Source organism: Rousettus aegyptiacus, unplaced genomic scaffold (genome assembly GCF_014176215.1).
Source record: "Rousettus aegyptiacus isolate mRouAeg1 unplaced genomic scaffold, mRouAeg1.p scaffold_m13_p_4, whole genome shotgun sequence".
Classification (NCBI taxonomy): domain Eukaryota; kingdom Metazoa; phylum Chordata; class Mammalia; order Chiroptera; family Pteropodidae; genus Rousettus; species Rousettus aegyptiacus.
The window spans coordinates 5,631,882-5,658,268 of NW_023416307.1; the positions used below are offsets into that span (position 1 = coordinate 5,631,882).

The following is a 26,387-nucleotide window of genomic DNA, read 5'->3' on the forward strand; positions in this document are numbered from 1 at the left end:
AGGGAGGGTGTAGGGGGAGAATAAAAGAGATCAACAACAGAACCTTGGGGAGCACAAATATCTGGGGCCGACAAGAAGACTCGAAGTCAGAGAAGCCAGTAGAAAATGTACATTCAAACAGAACAAGGAAGATCAGGCCGGCTGAATCATGGAAACTAACAAAAGAGGTAACCCCCAAAATGACAGGGTAGAAGATGGAGAGAGGAAGGCAAAGCCACAGTACGGTGGCTGCATGGTCAGTTACCAAGGTGAGGCCAGAAGCAAGGTTGCAAAGCTTACCACGACAGGTTTGATAGCAATGAAGAGAAAGTGCTAGAACTTGTGGGGTAACTAAGTTTGAGCAAAGTGTTTTAGGAGAGAGAAACATGAGCAAGTTAGTAGATAAAGGGGAATGAACCAGTAAAGAGGAAAAAATGTAGGATATTTTAACAACAATGGCAACTCTAACTTATTGTGTAACTGTTATCCACCCCAACACTGGTCTAGTGTTTTGTTACATATTTAATCTTAAGGAAAAAAAAAAAAAACGAGCAAAAGAGCTTTAACATTCAGGAACTGGGCCTCTTGAGAGATCCATGACTTTCAGATTACATGGCAGCTAATACGTAAACGAGCCTGATGCAAAGAAAAGGAACAGTGACAAAGAAGGCAAAGTGAGGGGGAGGAGGATGGAGGACACCTTGGCAAGGAAAAGGGACGCGACTCCTCAGATCCGAGCAGCGACCTTGAAGTGCGGGAGTGAACTTAAGAAAAGGCTACCTTCCAGTGGCTCAGTTTTGATCAAAAGAAAACTACAGAACAATTTAAAGTGCACATTCGGGTAACCAAAGAAAATCCGCTTTTCCTATAAGCTCTCTTTGACGAAAACTGCTAAAATGCTGTGACTGCACTAAGTATTAGTTTAAGGTTTAGAAATAAAATTTTTGCTTTCATTTCATATTGTAGCCCACTAGGGATTTGTTAAATGCCTACTGAAAATTATGTTTGTTTATGTATTTAACAAACCTTATGATAAAACAAAATTTCCTGAACACAATAAAAATAGGGGCCAAGATCTCTCTGCATTAACACTAGGTAAAAAGCCTATGGCAATTTCTCCTTAAAGTATACATACATATTTTAATATAGTTCTAATCAACATGGAGACTAAATTCTTCTCACATCTCATTAGTTCACAGATATTTCCATATTTTTGGAGAAGCCTCATTACTAACAGCAGGGTATATTTCATTTCATTAAAACTATTTCTTGACCTGGTAGTGCATCAATTAACTTTAAAAATAAGGTAGATAAACAGTCTATCCAAATAAAGAATGGGTAAGATTTTTTGACAAAAACAACTTTGATTAATTACTAGTCTTTTGCTTAGCTACCCAAATCATACATTTAAATTTCAGTTTTGCTTGATTAAAAAGGAATATATCCCAATACCTCTTGCCTTGTTTAAATTCCGACTCAAGTGTTTACATGCTAAAGGCACATCCGTAACGACAGCAGAGATTATGCTGCCAACAAAGCCTAAACTATTTACTATCTAGCCAACCTCTCTGCTCTATATTGTAATGGGTTCGAGGAAGTCGGCAAGGCCTCAATCCACTCACTCTAAAATACACCCAAATAAAACCATGAGCCTGGCCACTGAGGCACAGTGAATCCCCCACGGGACGGGGTCAAGTGGACACCGACCTCATAAACAACATCCGCTGACTGTTCAAATCGCCACAGGATTCAGAAGGGATTCTACAAAATCACCAGCCATCCACCAAGCTCCTCATCAACCCAGACTGCCAACTTCAACTTTCCTCATTTGTTAGAACCTATAAATCTATTAAAATAAAATGTTTAGGCTTCCAAAAAAAAGTTCTGCTTAATCCAGCACAATGTTCAATGTGTAAAAACACATGGTCTACAAGAAATAAATGATCTTGCTGCCGCAGTTCTCACTTAATTAAAACCATTTCATCCCAATTACTCTAAAAGAGCTGAGCATGCTTCTCACAGGCTTCTCCCACCCATCTGAAAGCAGGTCTTTCTTCCAATCCACCATTGTCGATGAAACACAACCTTGGCAAAGGACAGCAATACCAAGGGGACTGCAAACGTTCACTGGAAAACTGGAAAAGACACTGGAAAATGATTGTGAGTGGGAACCAGGTAAAAGAATTCCAGCCCCAGCTCATTCAGTAATGAGTTCTATAAGCCTGGATAAATTATTAAAGTTTATCAATGTAAAATTAAATCTGTGTCTCTGTTTCTTCGAGCTAAATTAGTTGTTCAACAAATTTTCTGTCTCTCCAAGTTTCACATGAACAACATTCACATTACCACTCTCAGAATACCCTGGGGGGCGCACGAAGCTTGAGTCTTTTCTTTCTATGCTCTTCATTCTGATATCCCCATCACATGAAAGTGCCCCTCACACCCCACGTGCTCTTTATGTGATTCCCAAATCATTCTACCAGCACTTAAGGCGACCTATAAATGTCCTTTCACCACTAGAAGGTAAGCTTCAGAAGTGCGAGGACTTTTGTCTATCTTGGACACAACTGATTTCCCAAAGTCGAAAACAGTCCATAACCTGGAGCAGGCACTAGAAATAGTTGTTAAATAAATTAGGGTATCATTAAGAGGATCTCTTGCTTCCTTATTCCCATTTTTCCTCAAGGAACCTAACTTTCCTCATATTTCATATACAACAACAGGGTAGTGACTATAATAAAATTATAGTACTAGTTACTAGTGTTTCTCTATTTATTTTACATAGTGTCAACATGCAGTTAATATTGATACTGTAGTTGAAAAGAATCCAGAATTCATTTAATAGAAGTGAAACTAAATGCTGCATGTATTTCAAAAATATCAAATTCAGATATATAAATATACAAATGTTAAACTTAGATTGTTCTAATTATTTATTGATAAGGTGAGTACTATCCAAAAAATGTATACTAAATAATACTTTTAAAAAGAAAATTCCTCCTAAACAAAATTAAAACCAACTTTTGATCTTATTATTAACTACTGATACTAGTGGTCTACAAAACTGAACAGACTGGTTCGGTCTATAAAAGAAAAATTAGGGAAAACCCAACAGCTAACTTTAACTATATGCAAGATTACTTCACAAAAAAAATATATGTTTTATTTTGTTTGGACCCTAGTGTTAGCCTGGAATAAAGGGTTAAAAAAACTACGGAGAAACAGAGACTGGATATAGAAATAAGAACGCACTACATGAAAGTGCAATGGGCCGCCTTGTGAAGCACCGGCCTCGCCACCACCAGAAGTGCACACATAAAGGATGACCACCGGATCAGTCTTTGCACTGCCTGGGAAGTCAGACTTGCTAACTTCTAAAGCCCCTGCCAAGATTAAATTCCAGTACTATTCCAGCACCACTCATCCCACTGAAAGACATTCCGAACTGAAATTGGCTTCTTGTAAAAACCACAGATGCACGGCAGTGAGGAATACACTGACTACAGGTGAAGTCTGGTGCTGTTGCCTGCGTTCATACTAAGGCTCTAGCTGTTTTATTCACTATTGCTTTTGTGATGATCCCAAGAGGGTGCCTGGGAAGCCAAAGCTCCTTAAGACCTCATTTTGAAAGCTGCAGGTCTAGCGATTCTAATGGGCAAAGTTTCTGTAATAAAGATGAGAGCAAAGAGATGGGAAAAAATAAAAGGAAAACCATCTCTACTGTCCCATTCAGTTAAATTGTTTAAAGTAAGAATTTATGGAAGTACCATAAACAACACCACTGGTTGACAATGAATGTTTGATCTAATTAAACATGTTCATCCTAGATTAGCTTGTCAACAGAACAATCTTGTAAATAAGACTCTCTGACAGTTTTGAGCCAGTGCCCCTCGGATGCACCCAACTATCACTGCGATGCCCTCATAGTCCACCAGCAAGTAAAAATCAAGCAGAATCCACAACATTTAGAGGCATGTGGCGCCTACCTACATTTTTACCTTTCTCACTTTTTACAAAGAGTTGTACAACTCAGGAGCAAGAAGGATTTAGGGAAGATAGAATGAGACCAGAAAACTGTTAAACCTATGAAAATATAAATGTAAAGTAAAAGCCTTTCTCATTCTTTGCTAAATCTTAATTCCAAGGTTTATCTCCTTAAAAAAAAATTTCCTTGAAAAATGTACATTTCTAATTAGAGAAATGTTCCTGAAAATTCTACCGTGGGATTGTCAAAGCAATTCGAAAAAGAAAATCTTGGAGTACCTTTCAAGAGAACAGGCTTCAAGGGAACTTCTGTCATTAGAAGATCTTGGAAAAATGGAGTGGGCAACGTCTACCTCGAAGTGTGTAAGTCATTGGCCAGCCCTGACTAATGGCACTCGCAAAGTCCGACTCTGAAATTGGTTCCACGGGAACTATTTTATCAAATATTCTTGACTCAAGATAACTCATTTTGCCCCCACCTCCACCCCACAGTTGGCTGAATGAAGAGTTGCAGTTCTCCAGGTAATTCTAAAAATTAGAATAAAATTCAGTAAGGACAAGTTTAGAATACTAAAAAAAAGTAAAGACACATAAATGCTCCAATAAAGGTCAAAAGATAAAAAACACTTTGGAGAATTTATCTGCTCTATTACTTTTCCCATGAATCATATTTAATAGACCATTTATAACAAATATGGAATAACTACTGCACAAAGACTTAACACGCTTAAAAAGTGTGGGAGAGGATGGGGGACATACATGAAGTGTACTAGGAAAGTAATGAATATTGCTATGCAGTGAAACTGTTGTATGCATTGCAAAAACAGAAATAGCCCACATGTTAAAGAAAACATTATATTAAGTGCTGTAATTCATAGTTCAGACATACCACTTAATGGTCAAAGCTACCATTAATGGTCAGAGCTTTAAGAGTTGCTAACATATGTATTAAGTGAATAGCACTCATGAATATAGTTAATGTACACAATAAATTAGTTGTAAAAGAGAAAATATATACAGCCTGTCATCCTAAAATGGAGAGAGACAACTGAATGATCTCTTAAGACAAAATTCTGTGCCTCACAGTATATATTGAACCTTATAAATTGCCTTTTGGGGGAATCGAGAACACTCATATATTAACCATTTCTTAAGACTCAATCTAATATTCGTCTGGAAACGTTCCTCTCAAAGTATCTTCCTTAAGACGAGTATTTCCAAGTTGCTCACTGTGACATCCACCTCCAAAAGAGTAGCCAAAGGGATTGTGAAACACAAAGTCCCTGCCCTTTAAAAATTTGTGATATAAATATGCAGACAGACACGTGTGAGTAACGAATAAAAGGCAGGTTGAAACATAGGCAAGACGGAAGCGAAAGGCAACAATGCTACATGAACTCAGAAGGAGCAACTACTTCTAACTAGTGGGTTGGAGGCAACAGACTTCAGCCAGCCCTTGGCAGCTGAACCCCTTCAAGAGGTGGAAAGGAGGCCAGTTAGGGTGCTCGCAGAGTGGGTCTGGACCAACAGTGTGACAGAATGACAGTAAGATTTTGATGAAATGTATATTTGGGGTAGAATCAATGTGGGTACTGTGTCTAGTATAGGTAGAAGCCACTGCTTTTTTCCACTCAAAGCAATTTTTTGACCAGAACATTAAGATTTCAGTTTCTTCAAACATTCACCTACACTGTTGGTAAATATGTAAACTTTCTGGAGGGTAATTTATCAATATATATTAGTTTAAAATGTGTATACCTTCAATCCCAGTCACTTCTAGGAATTTGCTCTGAGAAAATTGCCATGCGATGGCACAAGGATTTAGCTATAAAAATGTTCACTACAAAGTTATTAGGATAGTGAATAAATAGAAACAAAGTTGTTCATTAACAGAAGACTGGTTCAATATATTATTTTCACTAAGTACTATGTAGCCGTTAAAAAAAAAACAAACAGAATGTTGATCCTTATGTACTGAGATAAAAATAATTTAATAATAAAGATAGAAGTCGGCATGCAGGGCCAATCCACAATTTTTTTTCAAAAGAAAAAATATTAATTATGTACAAATACACGAAAAAGAAGTCTGGATGAGCATGTTACTAGTTTTCCCTAGGTAATAAGATGACAGGAGCAGAAATTTATTTATTTTTTTATACTTTCCTTTGCTATCTGATTTTACAATGAGCAACAAAAGGTGTTTCAGAAACCAAGTTCGTTTTGGGCAAATTCAGTTTTGTTCTGAAGAACTTTCCCTAAGTCTATGTCAATTGCCATCTTAATAGATGCCATCATCTGTGAATTATGCTAAAGCCATGAATCTATGGCTCAACATTTAGAACTCGTTTACTGACTCCACATCCATGTAAGTTTTTAGTAATATAATAATCAGAGGTACACATGGACAGTTTTCAGTGGCTACAGAAAGAGCCTTGCAAGCTGTACTTCCAGCATCACGAACTATTGTAACTGGCTGCTCTCTCTCAGCAATCAGGGGAGAAACTGTAATCAAGAAGTCAGGAACCCAGAAATAACTTATCCTACAATAATGGCAGACCAAAGAGATGGGACAGGACAAGGCCAAGTCTGGTCCTAAGAACACGGTAACCCACGAAATCAAGATTAGAAAAATAAGAGAAACCTGCCCATTCTATGGTCATGAGACTGGGACTGAGATTCTTGAGAAAATCTTAACATGAAAATGTATTATTTGGGGTTAGTGATGAAAATGAAAAGGACCCAGAGAAGAATGAAAGAAAAAAAATCAAAGGAACAAGAGTACAATGACTGCTGAGATTAATGCCATGGCAATAACACAGTACAAACAATCAAACAGAGTCATAGTTCATAGCATGGCTGAATTTGCAAATGTAAAGGCAGATGATGACCGGCAAAGTAACTTCAGCTGCACGGTAGGCAGAATGCATTTAAGCTATATGCTGTGGTCATCCAAGGGACCCCTGCAGTCAGTGCACACTCATCTATTAAAACCAGCATTGGGTCTACAGCCATGACCCCCTGAACAAGCCCGATCCCGTCTGATCTCAGAAGCTAAGGAGGGTCAGGCCTGGTTAGTACTTGGATGAGAGATCACCTAAGACCAGGTGCTGTAGACGTAAAAAAATAAAAAAATAAAAATAATAAAACCAGCATTGGTATCAAGAAGGCTATAAACAAACCAATTTAAAGAACCCCACAGAGCAAAAAAAATTTTTATTATGAGATCCAACTCTGAATGAATTTACTAGTTGTCAGTTACTATGTACCTCATTTAACAGTAAATCTATGTGGTTCAAACATAACAGAGTTTGTTCCTTCATTATTCCACTTATTTCTGAGATCTCAAACCCAAAAACATCATTCAGACATCATTTAAGGCCAAACTGGGGGACTCACTTGCATATAACCAACCTTTCTTTTCCTGGTTTGCCTAAGTCAAAGCAAAAAGGCAGAATCGCCAAGGTTAGAGAACACTAGAATTACCTGGAGCTTCAAAAATGAGAAGCCGACAATGAAATGCTATGTCTCGCCCTCAGATATTGCTACTCAATTGGCCTGGAGAGTCGAATATCCTAGGCATTAGAAATTTTTTAAAGCTCCCCAGGTGTGAAAAAGGTAAAAACCATATTCTAGTAGGAATTGCTTCACTTCTCTAGAGATAAATTATTCTGGCTGAACTGCAGCTTATAAAGGATTTTCAACAATGATCTCCCCCAACCCTAATTTAAGGATCAAAAGCTCCACTTTGTTAACAACAATAACGAAGCCCTCCCTGAATGTGAAATGGGAAAACAACAATCCCAATAGGTGACTACTCATGGTTAATATTACTTAAATTGCTGGAAACAATGTCAACATTAAGGTACCAGGATGCTCGGAAATCTACAATCCTTTTACTGGGAGAGTTCCATTTCTATTCTTCCCATCCCCCCTCCAGATGCACATACAGATGAATAAAAGCCGGGAAACAGAAAAGATTGGCAGGAGTCCTGGTTACTATGGTAGCAAGTAAATGAAATGCCAAAGCTTGTGAAACTGATAGCGAGAGCAGGAATCAGGTAAACGTCATTGAGCTACCTGTCCTGTTGATTGCTCTCCTTCATGCACAATTCAATTCCCCACCTTTGCCTCCTATTTCAACCTCCTCAGACAGTAGAATGGGGACCGCATTGGAATGACAGAGAGACCAAGGAAGGTAAGCAATAGCAAAGGATTTTGAATAGTAGAGACAAACCAGTTATAAGAAAATTCTACTTAGATCCAGTGAATCTTCTAAATATCAGTGTATGGGTTTAGCAAAAATATCAGTTAGTTGACTGGATTAAGAGAAAATTTTTAAATGTGTACTGACAAAATCAGAAAATTGGGCTTTAGCAAGAGACAGATTTGCGCACCTTGCTGAACAACAGACCAAAAGTGTGTCCACAAAGTAGGCCACTGCAATTGTGCTTAATTTAAGTGGTGGGAGGAAGGTACTTAAGGGATCGCACTATTCTGAAGAGCAGGGAGGAGAAAGGGTATAAAAGCACAGAGGAATTAAAGGACCCAAACCATCCTTTAAGATTCAGCTACTTTCTAGAGGTGTGCCTTTCCTCTGTAATCCCATGTATATCTCCTCTCATTCCACATACACCTGGCAAGTGTAATTATTAAAGAGTTCATCTTCCCTTACGAAGCCTCTCCAAGTTGGCATCTTACTCTACTAGATGCTGGAGATGCAAAGAACCTGGCATACACTGTTCAATAAGTGATGAATATATAAATCAAAGAATAAATGGAAAGATGAGATGAAAGTAACTAACTAATAAGAAGACTAAACCAAGTCATAAAAATCAAGGAAAAATAATATCTTCATGGCATAAGAAAGCTAAAGCACATCCTATTAGTCAAAAACAGAGATGTAGAGTCAAGAAAGCAGGAATAAACAGGTGAAAGACAGAAAAACAAAGATACAGTGGGAGACTCATAAAAGTACCTCCAAACTTCTAAGATTCTTAGGCCATTAACAAAAAACCAATGGATGTTCAACTCCTAGAGTATACAGGGAATAGTACAACAAAACCCAGACTCTGAAAAACTACAAAAACTTCTGGAAACTGAGTCAGTAAGCCCCTTGTAGAGACAATAGGACTTTACAGAGATTCTGCCATTGGCTCCAACAATGAAATTTCTCATTAGAATTAGGAGAATAAAACCCAAGGGAATGCTAGTCCTCATTTTTATTTCTCATTTCTACAGTCCAACATCAGCGGTGTCTACCCTGGAGGCCACATACAAAAGGGGACATCAATTACCTCAAAGTTGTCCAAGAAAATACAAAGACCCAGATGGTAAACAGTCTGAAATCTATGTCCTTTGATGAACACCCCAGAGAATGAAGGTTAAGCTTAATTTTGAGAAAATATTTACCTTGAATGTTTAGTTTCAAATACTCAAAGAGAAGATAAGAGGCAAGATTTGGGGTCAGTAAGAAACACTGTAAAATCAGAACATTCTTAAAATGAAATAAACTTTCTGGAACGGGGGGTAAAAAAGTTCAATTTATTGTGGGTAGTAGTTACATAGGTATTTGATTTGCTTCACAATTACAGCTAATTCTCATTATTTGTGGAATCTATAAATGCCAATTAGCCTACTAGCTAAAATGTGTTTGTAAACCGGAAATTGATACTCTTGCCTCATTTTCAGTTGTTTGCAGACATGTGCATGCACAGAGTTGTAGAAAATTTCAGTTATCCAACACACATTCCTAAGCTGAGGTCCAACACGGTGGGGTTCTGCCTTCTTGTTTTGTGGTCTATGTAATGCCATGTTTTTCGCATTTTTGAGTTTTTTGTTGGTGACTAGTAAGGAAAAGAATGGATCCCAAGTGTTGTAATGAACTGCTATCTAAGTATTCCTAAGTACAAGGAGACTTCGATGTGCTGTATGGAGAAAATAAGCTTTATTCAGGTATGAGTTAGGGTGCTACTGGCCCTGAGTTCAATGTTTACAAATCAACAATTATGTATGTCTCCGAATGCAAACAAACGTAAAAGAAGGTTATGCACTGACTGGCTGACAAAAATGTGGTGACCAGCCAGAGGCTTACGGGAAGCAAAGCATGTATTTCCCCTAAGGGGCAGAGTCAACATTTACTGTGTTCAAGGTGACTTTACAGAATATAACTACCACGAATGATGATAATCAACCATATTCCCTACATCTGTTCATGTTTCATGGCCTGAGTACATAGGTTCAATTTCATACTAAAAATGAAGGGTAGCATTAATGCACTGTACAGAAAACTCAAATATACACCTCCTAAGGCCCATTCAAGTGTGAACAATCATCAGGCTGCACTTATAGAAAAGAGTGAAATTTTAAAACTCCAACTGTGCTTCTGATGGTCACATGTTCTTTTGGGAAGGGCAGAAATAGGCAATAGGCTATAAAATTCCCACCTTCAAATGCTAAGTGAACAGTGGATACCAGTACTTCGCAGTAAGCTGGAGATCCAACAAGCCACCTAATTATGCTCCCTTCAGAAAACAAACTAGAACTACTTGTAAAGGAGTTTTTAATCGTACACGCCTGCAAGAATGAGGGAGAGAGAAAAGAGGGAATAACGGCAATAAATATTTGGAATAAAGTAATCGGGGACAACTAAGAGTCAACCATACTTACACTGTAGAATTTCTCAAAATATCTGGGACTTGGCAACACTGGGTACCTCTGAAAGTGGGGGTGAAGTGGGAGACAAAAATTTTGAAAAGCTGGTTGAAAGCTTAAGGAGTAAATGGATCTCCAGATGCATGTTTGGAGGTTTACTCTCTGGACTGGAGGACACAGCTCCAAGTGGGGCTATCCTACCAAAATGGGATTAAGAAAAAAATGCAAGCTGAATGCTGAGGCCCCTGTGCTCTTTCCCTGCTTATCTCCCAGAATAATGGGGCATTTTATCCTTCAATCAAAAACTGGAAGAATCTTCTCTGGGGAATGTGACCTGTTCTAACTACTGCAGGAGTGAGCCAACCAACAAACAGCCAGGCAGGGAAGGTCAGGCAATGATACCAACAAGCTCCGCCCACACATTAAAAGCATTTTTAGTCCACCCTGAATATAAGCAGACGATCAGCAGAGGAAACGCTTTAAAATAAAAGACTGACACAAAAAGAAAAAAATGGAGTGAACAATGTAGGATGAGAGAAACTTGGTATCTTCAGAGATGAAATCATACAGCATACATCTATAAAAATCTGGGGAACAAAGGTGCTCTTCAAAATTGAAACTCTGATAAAGATTTAAACTCTTTTTTCAGTAGAAGGATTGGAAGATAAAGTTTAGAAACACCTCTAGAAAGCAAAAAAAAAAAAAGAAAAAAGAAAAAGGAAAAGGAAAAAAAAGAAAAAAGATGAAAATCAAAAGACAAGACTATATAAACCAAGTGGACCAGCCTAGAAGGTCCAAGAGCTGAACGAAAGGGGTTCAAAATAAAAGAGGAGAAAAATCATCCCAGAACAACAGAAGGACAGGGGGTTGCCAGACTGAAAGGGTCCACTGAGGGCCAGCACAAAGAAAGAACAGCTTTTATCAAGGCACACAATTGTGAAATTTCAGAACACAAGACTAGAAGCCAGAAAAAAAAGAAAAAATTGGTCTTATATTTCCAAATTTCTAAAGTAAAATACTTTCCAATCCTGAATTCTATGTTCAGCCAAATTTTCGAACAAATGAATAAAGACATTTTTAGACATGTAAAACTCTTTAATTCTTAGGAGTTGCAAGATTGAAAAAATTGAGTAAACATGTCAACATTATCACATTTCTTGTTGCTGGATAAGAGAAATAGAAACAGAATGGAAGAAAGCCCAAGAGAAACTTCTGGGGCTGGTTCAGCACCGGAGGCATCAGAAGTAACCACCATGATCACGCCTGCAAGAACGCGCATGCCCAGACCTTGACTTCCAAACGCCACCCCCCTGCTGAATACCTGCTTCATTCAGACTGAGGCAGGGAAAGCGTAAGGTGAACCCGGAACACCTAGTTGCGCTGGAGAATAAGGAAGCACTCAAAAAGTGATGGAAATGTTTCATAAATGACACGGAAACTAGCCTGAGGGAGTTCCGCTAGCTAAATCTGGAAACATTTGAGCAAAATGACAGTAATGGGTTATAACCTACAAAATAAAATAGCCCATGAGTTCATATTGATAAATGAATGGGGAAGAGGAAGATCTTGATTTCAGCACAGCAAGAAAAAAAAACTTAGAATCAGTTTTGCACCATACGGCAATAACTTACTCACTAATTATCAATGGATACTAAAAGTAGGGGTTCAAGTTTAACGAGTTTATTTACACGATCTCCAGTTATCTCCCCACAAATGACTCATTACCAAAACAAAAGAGTAACCTGACTAGAGAAACCTGGTCAACACCACTTAAACCAAATGTCAAAGTTAATGTCAATAATGGGACATCACATGCCTCCCAATGTGAAGCTTTGGGGACACACTGCTTACGTTGTATTCCTGCCAAAAATGCATCATGTGAATTAATAATAAGGAAACATAAACCCAAATTGAGGAGGGGCATTTGCAAAATGGCTGATCTCTAAACTTCCAAAATGCCAATCCCATGAACAACAAAGAAAAGCTGAGGAACTGTTTCAGATTAAAGGAGACAGATGTAAGAGCTAAATAAAATGCGACTGGCTTGATTTAAAAAAAAAAAAGTTGCTGCAAAAGGACATTATTGGAAAAGTAATATTTGAATACTTTAAAGAATATATCACTGTTACTTAACAGATTTTGATAATTATATTGTGACTGACTGTCCTTAGGAGATACATCCCCATGTACTCACAGGACAGATGAGAATGCCTCAAACTTATTCATGTGGCTCAAGAAAGTACATATGGTTAGAGAGAATGACAAAGCTCATGTGGCAAAACGTTAACTACTGGTGAATCTCGATGAAGATGATTCCTGAGTTCTCCATACTATTCTTATGACTTTCCTATAATCTGAAATTATCTCAAAATTAGAAGTGAAAAATATTAAACATGTTTTTATTTCCTCAATGAATTGCATACAACTCAATTCTCAGTCAATCCCTGTGAGTCCATGCTTACAAAGGTAAAACAATAGCAATAACTGGCAGGGGAAACACCGGAACCATTCATGAGCCAAGAGACCAGGAACTGAGGTGAAGCTTCTTCAACTCAGGCCCAGAACACTGTAAACTGAGGGTAGATGTGTTCACAATGAAAATACTCAGCCAAGGAAATGTAAATTTTTCATTTTATTCAAAGTTGGTACATAAATGCTAACATTTCATAAAATAATTACTATACTTCAGTTACAGGACAAGATACCACAGAAAGGAATATACTTTGCAAGAAATGTAGTTCATCTTCAGTTTCCAAATACTTTTGAAGGCTAATGCAGCAGCTGGCAAAATAACACACGGTACACGAAGAACAGTGTATTTTACAGTCAGTAATGAAAACTGACAGCTCTTTAACAGATCTGCTTCATTTTTTTTCATTTTTTAAACACTTTAAAAAACACATTAAATTAAAATCATATATTTCTACAATTTAAAAAAACCAGATTGTATACAATAGGTTAGAATAGTCAAGTTAGAACTGTCATGTATGGTTAATAATCCTATATCTACTATTTCAATGGTATTCCTTTCAGTATGGAAACAACCTGGCTTATACCAAATTCTACTTTCTGTTTGCAACTAAAACATTGTATGAAATGGACCCAACTAGTCGCATCTTTAAAAAAAACTTGCGGACAATGAAGGGTACACTGGAGATCAGTTTACAATTCAAAAAACTCACCAATAACTCAACAACTTCATTTATAATCACATTTGGTCTATAATGCATAATTGATGAAATGATACATGTACACAATACACACTACACGCCCCCAGTGCACAGACTGGTCTTTTACAGAAAAATCTGAACAAAGCATAATAGGCAGGACACTGGAAAAACATTTCTCAAAGTAGACATCTTTTAAAAATGCATTAATACTTACATATCAAAATTACTAGATAAAAGCAGCAGTATTCTGCTGACATTTGGCTTAAAAATAAAGAAATGAATGAAGCAATTTCACAGGATATTAGAAAAGGAATTGGTTTTCTTCTTGAAGAAGACTACTAACTTTTGCACAGCAACTAGTTTTGATATCCACCTTATCAAACAAACAAAAAAAAGCACTGAGAAGCATAACACAGTTCATACGTGATTGCCAACATAGGTCTGGGCAACAGAAAATGGGACGTCCAAGCAAAGAACAGGTAAATCCCTGCTCTATTTCTGAACTCTGCTGGCAATCAATAAACTGAAGCAATATTGGTGGGGGAAAGCAGGGGAAGATTCCATACCATCATCTGACGCTTATGTAATATTGTCATTATTAAAAAAAATAAAGCTTTTGCATTTTAACAACCCCACAGAAAAATCCATGAGCAAAAGACTTGTTGATCTGTTTGCCACTCAAAAGTTAGAGATCTCACAGTGAAATCAGAAAATTCTAAGTATACATATTTACACTGCTAGGACTACTTTCACCTAACGAATTAAAGCAATTTTCCATGGAATTATAAACAAAAGATAGTCTGACAAAGGAATCTTGAAAAGCATTACATTTTTACAAACTATATGAAATTTAAAAACAACCTTTAAATGTACAGAACACATACTACATAGGACTAACAGATTATAACTGCTTTGCCTTATCACATATTGCTAGGCCAACAATGTTCCTCAAACCTCTACTTTTTCCTGCATTTCTGGCTTTCCTCTCCCTTCATTGCCCCAAAGCCTGAGGCTTTACAATCTAAAATAATGCTGTAGGTGCACATCTTTTTTTTTTTTTGCTAGAGGGAAGGATCTCCCCCTCCAAGTGCGCAGGTTAAGTAACTCTCCTAAAACCTGTCACCGTCACGCACACCAGCTTCAGTCTCCCACACACCACTAACGTTAGCCAAGCCTTTACCTCAGAAGATCACTCCACAAAACAGAGGAGAGTAGGAACAAAAGCAGTCACTTTTCTCTCCCACTCTGAGAGTTGTATTTTTTGAGATATGGGCAAAACCCAAGACAAAGATATACTTGTTCGTGAAAAACAGGCTATTCAAGTGAAGAATGTCAGGGATAGGATCACAGCAATGCGGAGCAGAACAAAACACATCACCTTCTTTTACACCCATGTTCACAGATCTCATCTAGTCTAGGCGTGAAGTGGGTAATGGGACAGGCAAAAGATTCCTTTAGACTCTTAAAACAATTGTGAAAAGCAAAGTAGCTCATCATTTGGCAGATCTGTCTCAAAATCAATTTGATGCTTAGAATACCTGGATCAAATTCTGCTCTATTTATATGAAGTGCGTATGAAAAAATAAAGTTAACTTCATCTCTTACATACAAACCTATATAAACATTAAAGTATTTCCCCCATTAAAGTGTGACCTTGCTCCATGTTTTTAGTGTACTGTTGATGGAAGGCTGAATTTACTAAAAAGATTTTTTTTAAAAACGAAAAACTGTAATGACTCTACGGCTTAAAGCAGAAGTTTGTCAAACTGTTCCACCCACCAAAAACCTAAAAATCTACCCTTGCTTCTTTGCTTCCAGATTGTAGGAAAAGAGCACACAGACCCTATTTTAGATAGTAACCCTAAATATAATTGTAGTGTTCTTGATATCTGTATTCTCTCCTTCCACCAAAGAAATACAAACATTCAGAATACTACGTCGAATCACTTATCATTTAGCACCCATAACTTCAGATATCTCATTGTCTAGGGCTTTCAGTACTGTGGTCCTCCATCCTAACAACTCCCCAGACATACACCTGGTGGGCTTTCTTACTGGCACTTGTGGGATACGAGAATACCATTAGTCTTGTGCTTTCTACACATGGAGATACACACATGCGAAATAATTTTGTGCTTTCTGTGGACTTTTACTTTAAGCTTTTCCCTATCACGGAATGTGATACTGTTGTCACATACACGTTCTCAGGTATACCTGTCAAACCTACACTGGAAAATGATTGTTAAAAATACTCACGGAATTAATATAAGTAACTTTATACTTATAATTAATGAAATAAAAGAAACAAATACAGATAATAAATAACATTTAAACTGCAACATGAATTAGAGCTACCTGGTTTCCTTGAACCTAAAATAAAGGCTGCATATAAAGTATGTAAATATAGTGTATTTTTTTTTTTACTTCACTAGTTATACCAAAATTTAAAAAGAGAAATTGTAACAAGACTTTTCAATCAAGAAAGGGAAAGGTGTAAACTAGCAGAGTCAATATTGGCAACCAGAAGGCACTAATCAAAACACATAAATTTCAGAAGCTGATTATATTACAGAATAACCTATATACTGGCCTTTGCCAATTTGAGATTTCAGTAACAGCAATGAGCTTAATTTCAGTTTCTAATTATTATAACAAAAAAGTGAGTTATTAAGGAACTTTCCACTTAAAGAAGTCTATCCTACACTGATATATTAAAAAATTATCTAGACTGGCTTAGTCCAGAGGCCATAACAAAAAGTAAACACTCCTTTATCCAGTAGCTCTAGGATACAAGGCAAATTTTCCAAGATATAAGTCTCCAACAAGGTCGCGATTACTGTCAGCTTGTGCTGTTGCCAAAAATCACTGAAAATATATATTTCCCTCATTATATAGAGTTCTAGGACTGCAAACTGTCTTGAACTGGTGTGGGGAGTAGGCATTATCATGGAATATACGGTATAGTGCTCTCTCTGAGGAGAGCAGAGCTATTGCTGCTACACTAAAAGGAATGCATTGAACACCGCTGTGCTTCGTCTTTACTTGCACTTCAGTTGCTTTATTCCAGTATCCCTCTCCTCAAACATGCTGCATGAATACAGGTAACCAAACCAATCTTTAACAGTTATTACATAAAGTAAGATTAATAATTTAAGTCAACAGCTTCAGATTATGGTACTCCCCTAGAAAGCAGAGTTCATGAGATGAGTAATGATACAGACACATCATATGTTTTTTATTTCTCAGTAAAAGACTATATGCCAATGGTTAAGACTGTTAGTTATGAAAATGGGGTGCTTACACCCAAAACAAAAACTAAGTCCTATCTTTTATAAAGAATTTGAGATGGATAGAAACAGAAATTCCATCAATTCTCACAACATTCCTTTAAAAGTGAATCAGTAGTTTAAAGCCTTAGTCCCAGCATTGGAGAGAAAAGTTTAAATAAAAACATTTATATGACTAAGTAAGTAATGGTGTGGGACTCAGCACTGGCAAAGCCTATTAACTGTTTTAAATCTTAGCTAAATTCTGTTCTAGGGTCCACCTATATACCTAGTCCTTCCAACAGAGGTAAGAGTTTAACAAAAAACATGCTAAATTAAGAGAAGTGACCTTAGAGGAAAAGCAGTCTGCAGTCCGGAGTTAAGTCAACCAAGCCTAACCAAGTATAGTTATCAAAAGATTACTTCTCATGTAATGCAGCTTCATACCTAATACAAAAGGGTTTCTATAGAAGCCAACTGACTGGCTCCATATTTTCACCTTGAATTACTGCAAGAACAAGGCTTTTTGGCATCAAAACAAATTCCGTTCCTCTCTGCACTGTGATACCATCATTTCAAAGAGACTGATGAATTTTAACCATTGCTGCCTCCCTAATTTTTAAAAAAGGAGTTTTGAGAATACTGATGAATTATTAGGATTTTTATTATTAGTGAACACAAATTCTGAGAAAATCATTCTTGAGAATTAACAGTTTAACAGAAATTTAGTATTACTTAAACACACCTATATTTAATGAATCATTATTCGTATCCAAGTTTTCAAAACTTGGGCAAAGCAGCACTTTTGCACACCATGCAATAAGCCTGAAAGTGAATTAAGCTGACAAAAGATCAAAATGGGAATCTGATAAGTACTGAAAGAACAGGTGAAGAATTAAAATGAGGGAGAAAAAATAAGTGGAAAGACCAGTCTTTCTGAATGGTTAGGTGGGTATACACACAAATAAAATATACCCCGCATTTGTAAAGGCCACTCAGACTAATGTCAACATTGAAATGATTTAAGCAATTAGTCATTTAGTCACCTGGCTAATGAGAAATCTTATGAATACTGAAGCCTAAAAGCATTTTTTCCTACTAAAGTATCACTGCAAATATCTGTATTTTAACCTCAAATATGTTAATAAACTATTTTATAATATTTGACATCAAACCAAGGTTTAACAGGCCAGATCTTATTCACTGGTATCTTAATTTACATGGGGAGGGGTTTAAGCTAGCTGATAGCTAAGATGCTTCAAGTTATAGAATTCAATGAATATAATTCTACGTCGCACATTTCAAGCTTTTTTCTTTTACCAACTTAAGTACGTATCACCCAGGTACTTCTCAGCATTTCACTCTAGTTTTTCTTTCTTCTTAGGAAAATTTGTCATGGCAAGTCTCTGTAGTAACATAATTTAACAGACATGGTCTTTGTATCTCGCTCAACCTAAACCGGGGGAATGGTGAGGTGTCACTACTAGATACCCATGTGGTCCTTTCAAGTCACTATACCTCATACGAAAATGACACAGAGGAGTAAAGTGTAAGGAAAGCAAGTAAGCTGAATAGTTCCAAGTGGCAACACTGACAGGTCTAACCTTTTAATAGCTAATAATAAAGCCAGTCTATAGGGTGGTAAAGAATAATCATCATCCACAGGCTACATTAAACGATATTAAGAGAGAAAGGGGGGAAGATCCACACACCAGTCTAGGGAAGAAAGCAATGTACTGAGAAATAGAAACTTAAAAACTCTAAAAGCCCTGACAAGACTTTTCAGCTTCCTCCTCGCCCCACTCAGGTTAGAGAATAGAGATAGCAATCTTTCCACTCAATTCTTAAAACTGAGGTTTCACTGATGGGTCCCTGCTAATTACTCAGGCATCACCCCTAAGAGCTATGGCTACTAGATAGACCCTCTTTGTGCAAAAAGACAATGAATCCTTTGATCCAAGAGAAAAGGAAGCCTCAGGAGATTAGAACTGCTAAATTCAGGCCTAAGGACACTGCGCCATTGCTACTGCTTGATGCTTCTCTAACCTAAAGATGAGGGTGATAACCTCACCAGGAAAGAACAGCCAAGGAAAAAAAATGGCTCAGCTGTTTCAAAAGCTGCTTACTATCTTGGGGTGGCAGGACAAAAAAAAAAAAAAAAAATCTTAGAAAAATTAGAAGTCCAACAAAGGAACCAATTATCATTCTACATACCAGAGTAATAAGCTCTTCTCATCAGATCTTGAGACTAAGATGCCTGAGAGGACAAAAATCTAAGAACTGGGGATACCATTAACAGAAAATAAGACCATATTTTCGCCCACCTGGGAAGATCAGTGTCCTCACTCTGATTTGACTCTTAGCTGTTTTAGTCACTATCACTCTTAGTCAATTCTGAACCTTAGCTTGAATCGATATAAAAATATACACATGTTAATGTCTAGAGATCAATATCACCATTTAGGACCCATTTAGTTAGTGTAAACTATGAACATTTTGCTAGCTTAAGACAGACCATGTATCATTCTATGAACAATCATTTTAATAAAAAACAGACTGAAGAATGGTCCCCTGAAATGAAGTTGCAATCAGAAATTCACATACTTTAAGCACACTGTCTATTACTGGGAAGCAATAAGAAGGACAAGCTTCAGGGACTTCAGTCTAAATAAAGTGATGTTTATACAGGCAAGAATAAACAATCCTAACGGATATGCTAATAATCATTCCTTATTTACAGGCATTAGTACTCTAAACTTGACCTACGGCTATTTACACACACAGAGACACAAGATGATGTATTTTACGTATCATACTAAGACAACAGCAGAGAGAAAGTAGGGGACCCTAATACTACAAACTGTTAGGACTAACATTAAATAAAGGGGGGAGACTCTCCATAAACACCATCTATTTATTTACGCTGTAAATAAAATGGGTAAGAAGGCTGCTCAGCCAGTGCCAATCATTACTACTGAGTTATATACAGCAGTGTATTCAGAGACAAAGAAAATTTGAATTCCTACAACTTGATGCCATTTTGAAAAATCTAAGACCCTATTATTTCTCCAAATACCAAAAGGTTGTCTCAGAGGAGGAACAGTTCTTTGAAAAAAGAACAAACCATGAGTCCAGATCTGAACACCTAGTTTTCTGTTCTTTCCAGTGGACTTTGTAACCCTGGACATGTCACAACCCCAGCCTCCATACAAGAGATGAATGGTCCCTATTTATTTGGCCCCAACTTATAAACCATAAGAATTGAGAAAAAAAAATCCTACAAGGCACTCTAAGCTCTCAGAAATCATGCTATTCACACGTGAATTATTTTTTCATCTACAGACTCAGTCTATCAGAAAGCCTCCTGGAGATGGGAAGACATTATGCTACCCGATAATTTCTAAGATCAACTTTGGACTAATTAAGTCCATCATAATGAAACTAGGTTATATAATACAAAATATTTAAAATCATTAGGACTGAGTTTTGATTCAAAATCTACAAAAGTACCTAAAAAAGTAATAATTTTCCCTAAATATAAGCTTAATAAAATCATGCACTTTAAAAAGTATCAGAGATTACAGAAAAGTCAAAGAAAGTAGATACACAATCAGCTTCCTTCATCTGTCATGGAGTTTTTGAAAAAGGACACTGTTGTACACACAGACACAGAACTACATAATCTGTAGAGCTTGGCTCTAACATCTTTTGTACCCTGTCCTCGGGAAGGGGAATCGGCCTGTGAAAAACAGATTCCCATCTATGAAGATTGTGACTGTGTACCAAGCCACGTCAAGATAAAGAGTCCTATAATTACTTACACAAGTCCTGTAGTATCCTCCATAAGACACACCACTAAACCCAGAAGTTCTCGTTTGTTGCAACTCTTCAACATGCTATCCATTCTATAAAAAGACTATACTGACGATCTACCCACACCAAAGCATGCATTCTGAGTTTTTTTGTTACTGATAGCTGGTTTGCATTGAAATATCCTCATGCTCTAAGTTAGTGTAACATTTTAAGCAAAAATGAGGAGGCCAGGTATAGATGGCGAGTCTTTTGAAAAAAAGTATATCAAGAAAAAAACTTACCAAGGATATAATATGACCTCAGAATTAAATTTTCCACCTAAAAATTCAACCTCACCATATCGTGATTTAATCAAGCAGGACAACCCAGCACAAAGGCAGTGTCAATTTTTCTTCAAATTTCTAGACACATCTTCCAACTGGATCTGCCTGGAAGACATCTGGCTAATAAAGAATGTCACCAAATGGCAACATCATATCTAGAGAATTAGTGGAGTATGAGTAATTACCTGTTTGGCATAAACTGATCAAAACACTGCTTAGGGGCTACCAGTTCCTAAAATAAACAACCTTAATTTGGTCAATAAATGTGGGGATCATCAGCAATGTTTACTTCATCTTCTCCCCCATAATCATTTAACAATACAATCATTAACATATAACTTTATAAAGACATACTTGGTGGTCATCTGAGTATGGTTCACTTAAATGTCAGTCAAAATAGAAAAAAAATGGAAGTGGAACAAACTTTTTCCCAAACATTTTTCCATATACTGGTTGTACAAGAACAGCTACAGGAAGACGTTCTTCCTCCTTTCTTTTGGCAATCAGAACCCACAGGCTCATGCTAACAAAATGAACCTGGCAACTAACCTGTCCTGAAACAAGGACCCCACTAGCACATTAGATTTTCAATACACAATTGATTACACAATGTCTACAAATTCCGTTTTGTTGTTGTTGTTGTTAATAGTAGGGAGTACAGAGACAGACGAAAAAACTTTCAAATGATCGAGTCTTCTACTTCAGGTTAACAAGGTCTACCACGATTTGGCAGTGCAGACAGTATACCTTATTCGTGCTACCTTAGCATACATTCTGTTCTAAGTGCTCTATGAGAATAATTGGTCTCTCCTTACTTTGGTATGAAAAATTTTAAACCACATTTGCACAATTCAGTCCATTAAACAAGTTTTGCTTCATTTAGGTTGAAAATTTACTTTTCATCCATCTCTGGGAAAATAAAGTCTTGCAAATAGATGATTTTCTGCTAATTAAAATTTGGCTAAAACCTACGGCGTAAACAATGCCTGAGAGATGCAACGGTTATGTGTTTTTTTTTTCAAAGACCAGTATTTTCTTAAGTTAGTGTCTCATCATATCCTTAAAAGTTTATAAGGAGAAATAAACAAACATGAAAATTCCAAGTGAACACACAGCAAAAAGTCCAATATTTAGTATGAGCTTAACTTGCGGAGGCTCTTCCAACATTTGTAAACAAACAGCCTCCTCCTCCATCAGGTCTCTGAGACTCCTCTTGCTGAGGCTTTTACTTTTAAAGCCACAGAACCAATCTATGAACTTCCAATACCGGCCTCCATCTTCTGTTTCCTTCTTTCTCTCTTTCTCACCCATGAGCGCTGCTTGCCCATTGGAATAAGCATCTACTGGCGTTTCTGCCTCTGAATGACCTAAGGAGGCCACTGGGTTGCCCTCCTCTCTGCAGGTCACCAAGAGATTAACATCTTCAGGCTGAAGGCCCTTAATGCTATCTTCGGATTTCCCATTGGGAATGATGTGGTTGATGGCCTCATTATTCTCACCGCATCTCAGAATGCTCTTCTCTTGCATTTTGTATGGCTCGTCTTTTGGGGAGCAGCTCTCCTTCACCACCAGGCTCTTCTTAGACCAAAAGGTGGTAGTACGAATCTGTTCCTTCGTGGGAGGTGGAGTGAGAAGGCTAACAATTACTGTAATGAGTCCTGTGATCCAAAACAATGCTGTGGCCACATACATGTAATGAATGTCTTTGATGAAGCCTGGCCTGTTATCGGGTTGATCACATTCTGGGGCACGGTAGGTAAAAGCCAGTGTCAAACGAACTGCTCCAAGAACAAAGCCAGCCATTCCACCATAGAAAGCCCCTTGTTCATTGCAGCGCTTCCAGAAAATTGCCAGAATGAACAGGGCCGCAACTGGGGGTGTCAGGTAATCTGCTACCTCCTGAATATAAAGGTACATCTGGCCTCCTTGCATCTCCACGATGATTGGCACCCATGCAATGCTGATCACCACCATAAAAGCCACAAATATCCTCCCCACAATCATTAGTTCCCGGGAGCTTGCACTCTTGCGGATGAGTTTGTACACATCAAGGGTGAATATGGTACTGGCACTGTTAAAGATAGAGTCCAAGTCACTCATCAGAGCTGCAATCATCACTGCCATCATTAAGCCTCGGAGGCCCACAGGAACCAGTTTCATCACCAGGCGTGGGTAAGCAATATTAGAGCACCCTGCTCTGCTTCCACACACTTGCATGCAGTGCTCTGGGTTGATGCAAGCTATATCATCAGTAAACAATATCCTGGAAATCATTCCTGGGACAACTATGATAAACATCGGCAAAAGCTTCAAGAAGCCAGCCATTAGAGTAGAGCCTTTGGCATGAGCAATGTTTTTAGCGGCGAGTACCCTCTGCACGATGACTTGGTCTGCACACCAGTACCAAACTGAAGCTGGGGTCTGCCCAAGAATGAATCCAGGCCATGGAACATCTTCATCTGTTGGATTCCGTAACATTTTCAGTGCATCTTTCTGAGGGTGGACATTACAAGAATTTGTGTTGGAAAGGTTGTACGTCAACAAAATGGAAGTGACATTGGGTGAGGCCAACATGTACCTCCTCTTAACTTCCTCAAACCCGCCAATCTCCATCATGCTAATAATCATAAGTGTGAGTGCCCCAACGATCATGAGCAGAGCCTGGAGAGTGTCTGTGTAGATCACTGCAACAAGGCCTCCGGTGACAGTCAGCAAAGCAGTCATGCCAATGAGCAGGATGACAGACACATATAGGTTCCAACCCAAAGACTCCTGGATAAAGAGGGCACCCGAATACAGATCCACTGAAAGCTTGGTGAAGATATAGAGAATTAAAGACAAGGCTGCAAAATAGACCTGAATCCTATGGCCACCGAATCGCTTGGACAAGTATTCAGGCATGGTGTATACCCCTGACCGGATGTAAATTGGTATAAAAACCCATCCCAGAAGTTGCAAAAGCAGTAAGGCATTGAATTCCCATGCGCCCACTGCAAATCCACTCGCAGCTCCAGATCCCGCCAGCCCAATGAAGTGCTCACTCCCAATATTGCTCACAAACAGAGAGGCACCAATCGCCACCCAGGTCATAGAGCGCCCAGCCAGGAAGTATCCACTCACGGTGCTTCTATTAGATTTCCACATGGCAAAAAAACCAATGCACATGACCAGGATAAAATACAGGGCCACTATGGCAATGTCTGCTGTCTCCAGTACAGCCCTCATTTTGGTAACTTTGTGAATAAAAGTGTCCAATGACAGAAGTGTCCAACTTTTTATTTACTCATTAGTACCCCAGCCAAGTCTGTAAACCATACGTGAACTGGACTACACAGAGCAACAGAGCAGGTCAAAGTCTTTGTCCTTTGGTTTGCTGTCTTGATGGTGGTGGTTGTGATAAACTTTGAAGGAGACAGTTTAAATTTTCCTCCGCTTCTTAATTGAGATTGAGAACTTAGCTCGTACTCTTAATCCACTCTCCACAAGACCATCAGCATTTTACTCAGGTGCTGGAGGAGAAATTCTGAGTTGCAGCTAAGTCTAGTGAAGCCTACTGTACCAACCCTGCAAGGCAGCAAAGACAAAAGACAAAGATTGAATTAGAGGAGGGTCTCACCAAGCGATGAGGAAACTTTCAGTCTAGCAAAAAAAAAACGGCGCAACAAGACATTCTTTATAAAAGAAAAACTTTCAAAATATACTTCAGTTCCAAAGGAAAAAGTAATCTATACTAGCACAAGTCAGTGAGAATATTTATCATTTTGAACTAAGCACAAAATTCATCGACCTCATAACTTCTCTAGCAACTAAGTGGCCTACTTTAGCAACTAAGAACTTCCTACCATGATGTTGCCCTTTCTCATCTAAATGTGGTAATTTCAGATCAAACAGGCACCAAAACCTTAAAGCATCTTCGAGGGAGGGGGGGATGCTAATTATTCATAAAAAGTACCAAAATGAATCTCCAAATGCTATGCATCCAAAGAGTAACACACTTCATAGCCGCCACTTTGGTTCCTGGATGGAACAGGCAGGTGGTGTTTACGAGGTGCTTTCATCTAACCCCAAACAGAAAACCAAGTATGCTTAGTCTGTACAAATCCACGGTCATAAATTTTCCTAGATTCCTACTAAAAATGTACATCTGTACTAGTTATCATACAGGAACCCAGAAATTATGAGATGACTCCTGTCCTAAAAGGAAAAAAAACATTTCACTCAAGAAAACTAGGAACATACAACGTATTCAACACCCTAAAATTTTAGTTTCTGCTCCTCGAAAAAAGACATTGGATGATTTAAAAAAAAATAATAAAGTTCAAAGAGGTAATTTCCTTCCTTTCCTTTTTATCAGGCAATTAATTCCAAGAGAATCTCTGAAAGGATAAAAACACTGACTCGAGGTTTGATTTTGTTGAATATTTCTTCCTTTCAATGATTTCTTGTTCAAGGGTATAGAAAGGAGAGGAGGGATAAGGTAAAAGTTTTCTGCAAGATGAAAAATTTGATTTTTATTATATCTTCCAAACCTCAATGAAACAGACATTTGTCAACTATTACATGATAAATCACCTTCGGTAAGTCAATCATATATTTTTCAGCCCTGGATTAACAAAATCATTCTGAAAAACATATTTGAATTTACCTAAAGTTGAGTTTATGAATTTGATGGGTTTTCTCCTGGAAAAGATACAAATTCTGAATCTCCAAAGTTAATTATAATTGTAGCTGACACATAAAAGCGAAAAACATTTTGTTATTGAACCTAATGCCTTCAACACATTAACCTCTAAAGTGATTTCTGCTTTTGTGATCAGGCAACCTCAGAGTGAAATATTTTTCCATGCTGGACAAAGCTGATTTAGGCATTTTCCTTTAAATATCAGTATCAAACTTAAGTCCTATAAATGATACTAAAGCCATTTCTCTTCAAAACTATTCAACATAGATGAATTACTAAAAACTAAAAAAAACACACCTTTCACTGGCTAGAAAAGGAGCTGGAAATACTGCCTAAAGTTAAATGCCCACCGAATTAGGTTATTAGGTCTAACTCATAAAGCTGCCCTAGATAGAAATGTCTTAATCCCATCTTTATGCCTTTTTTAAGCGTAACTTAACTATACTAAAACTATACTAAAAACTATACTAAAAACTGCTCAAAATCCTTCCTCCTAAAAGCCAGTATCAATAATGACTGG

At 37.7% G+C, this 26,387-nt stretch overlaps 2 protein-coding genes across 2 annotated transcripts in view; both read right to left on the reverse strand.

Annotated features, from left to right (window-relative positions):
• The window catches only part of MRPS6 (mitochondrial ribosomal protein S6), a 71,025-nt gene that overhangs the window by 23,706 nt on the left and 20,932 nt on the right, over positions 1-26,387 (reverse strand). The window lies entirely within an intron of this gene.
• SLC5A3 (solute carrier family 5 member 3) overlaps positions 13,228-26,387 on the reverse strand; it is a 33,757-nt gene continuing 20,597 nt past the window's right edge. Inside the window, exon 2 of the mRNA XM_016164091.2 lies at positions 13,228-24,750. Coding sequence (XP_016019577.1) covers positions 22,255-24,411 — 2,157 coding nt within the window. The 5' untranslated portion in view covers positions 24,412-24,750 and the 3' untranslated portion in view covers positions 13,228-22,254. The remainder of the gene's footprint in view (positions 24,751-26,387) is intronic.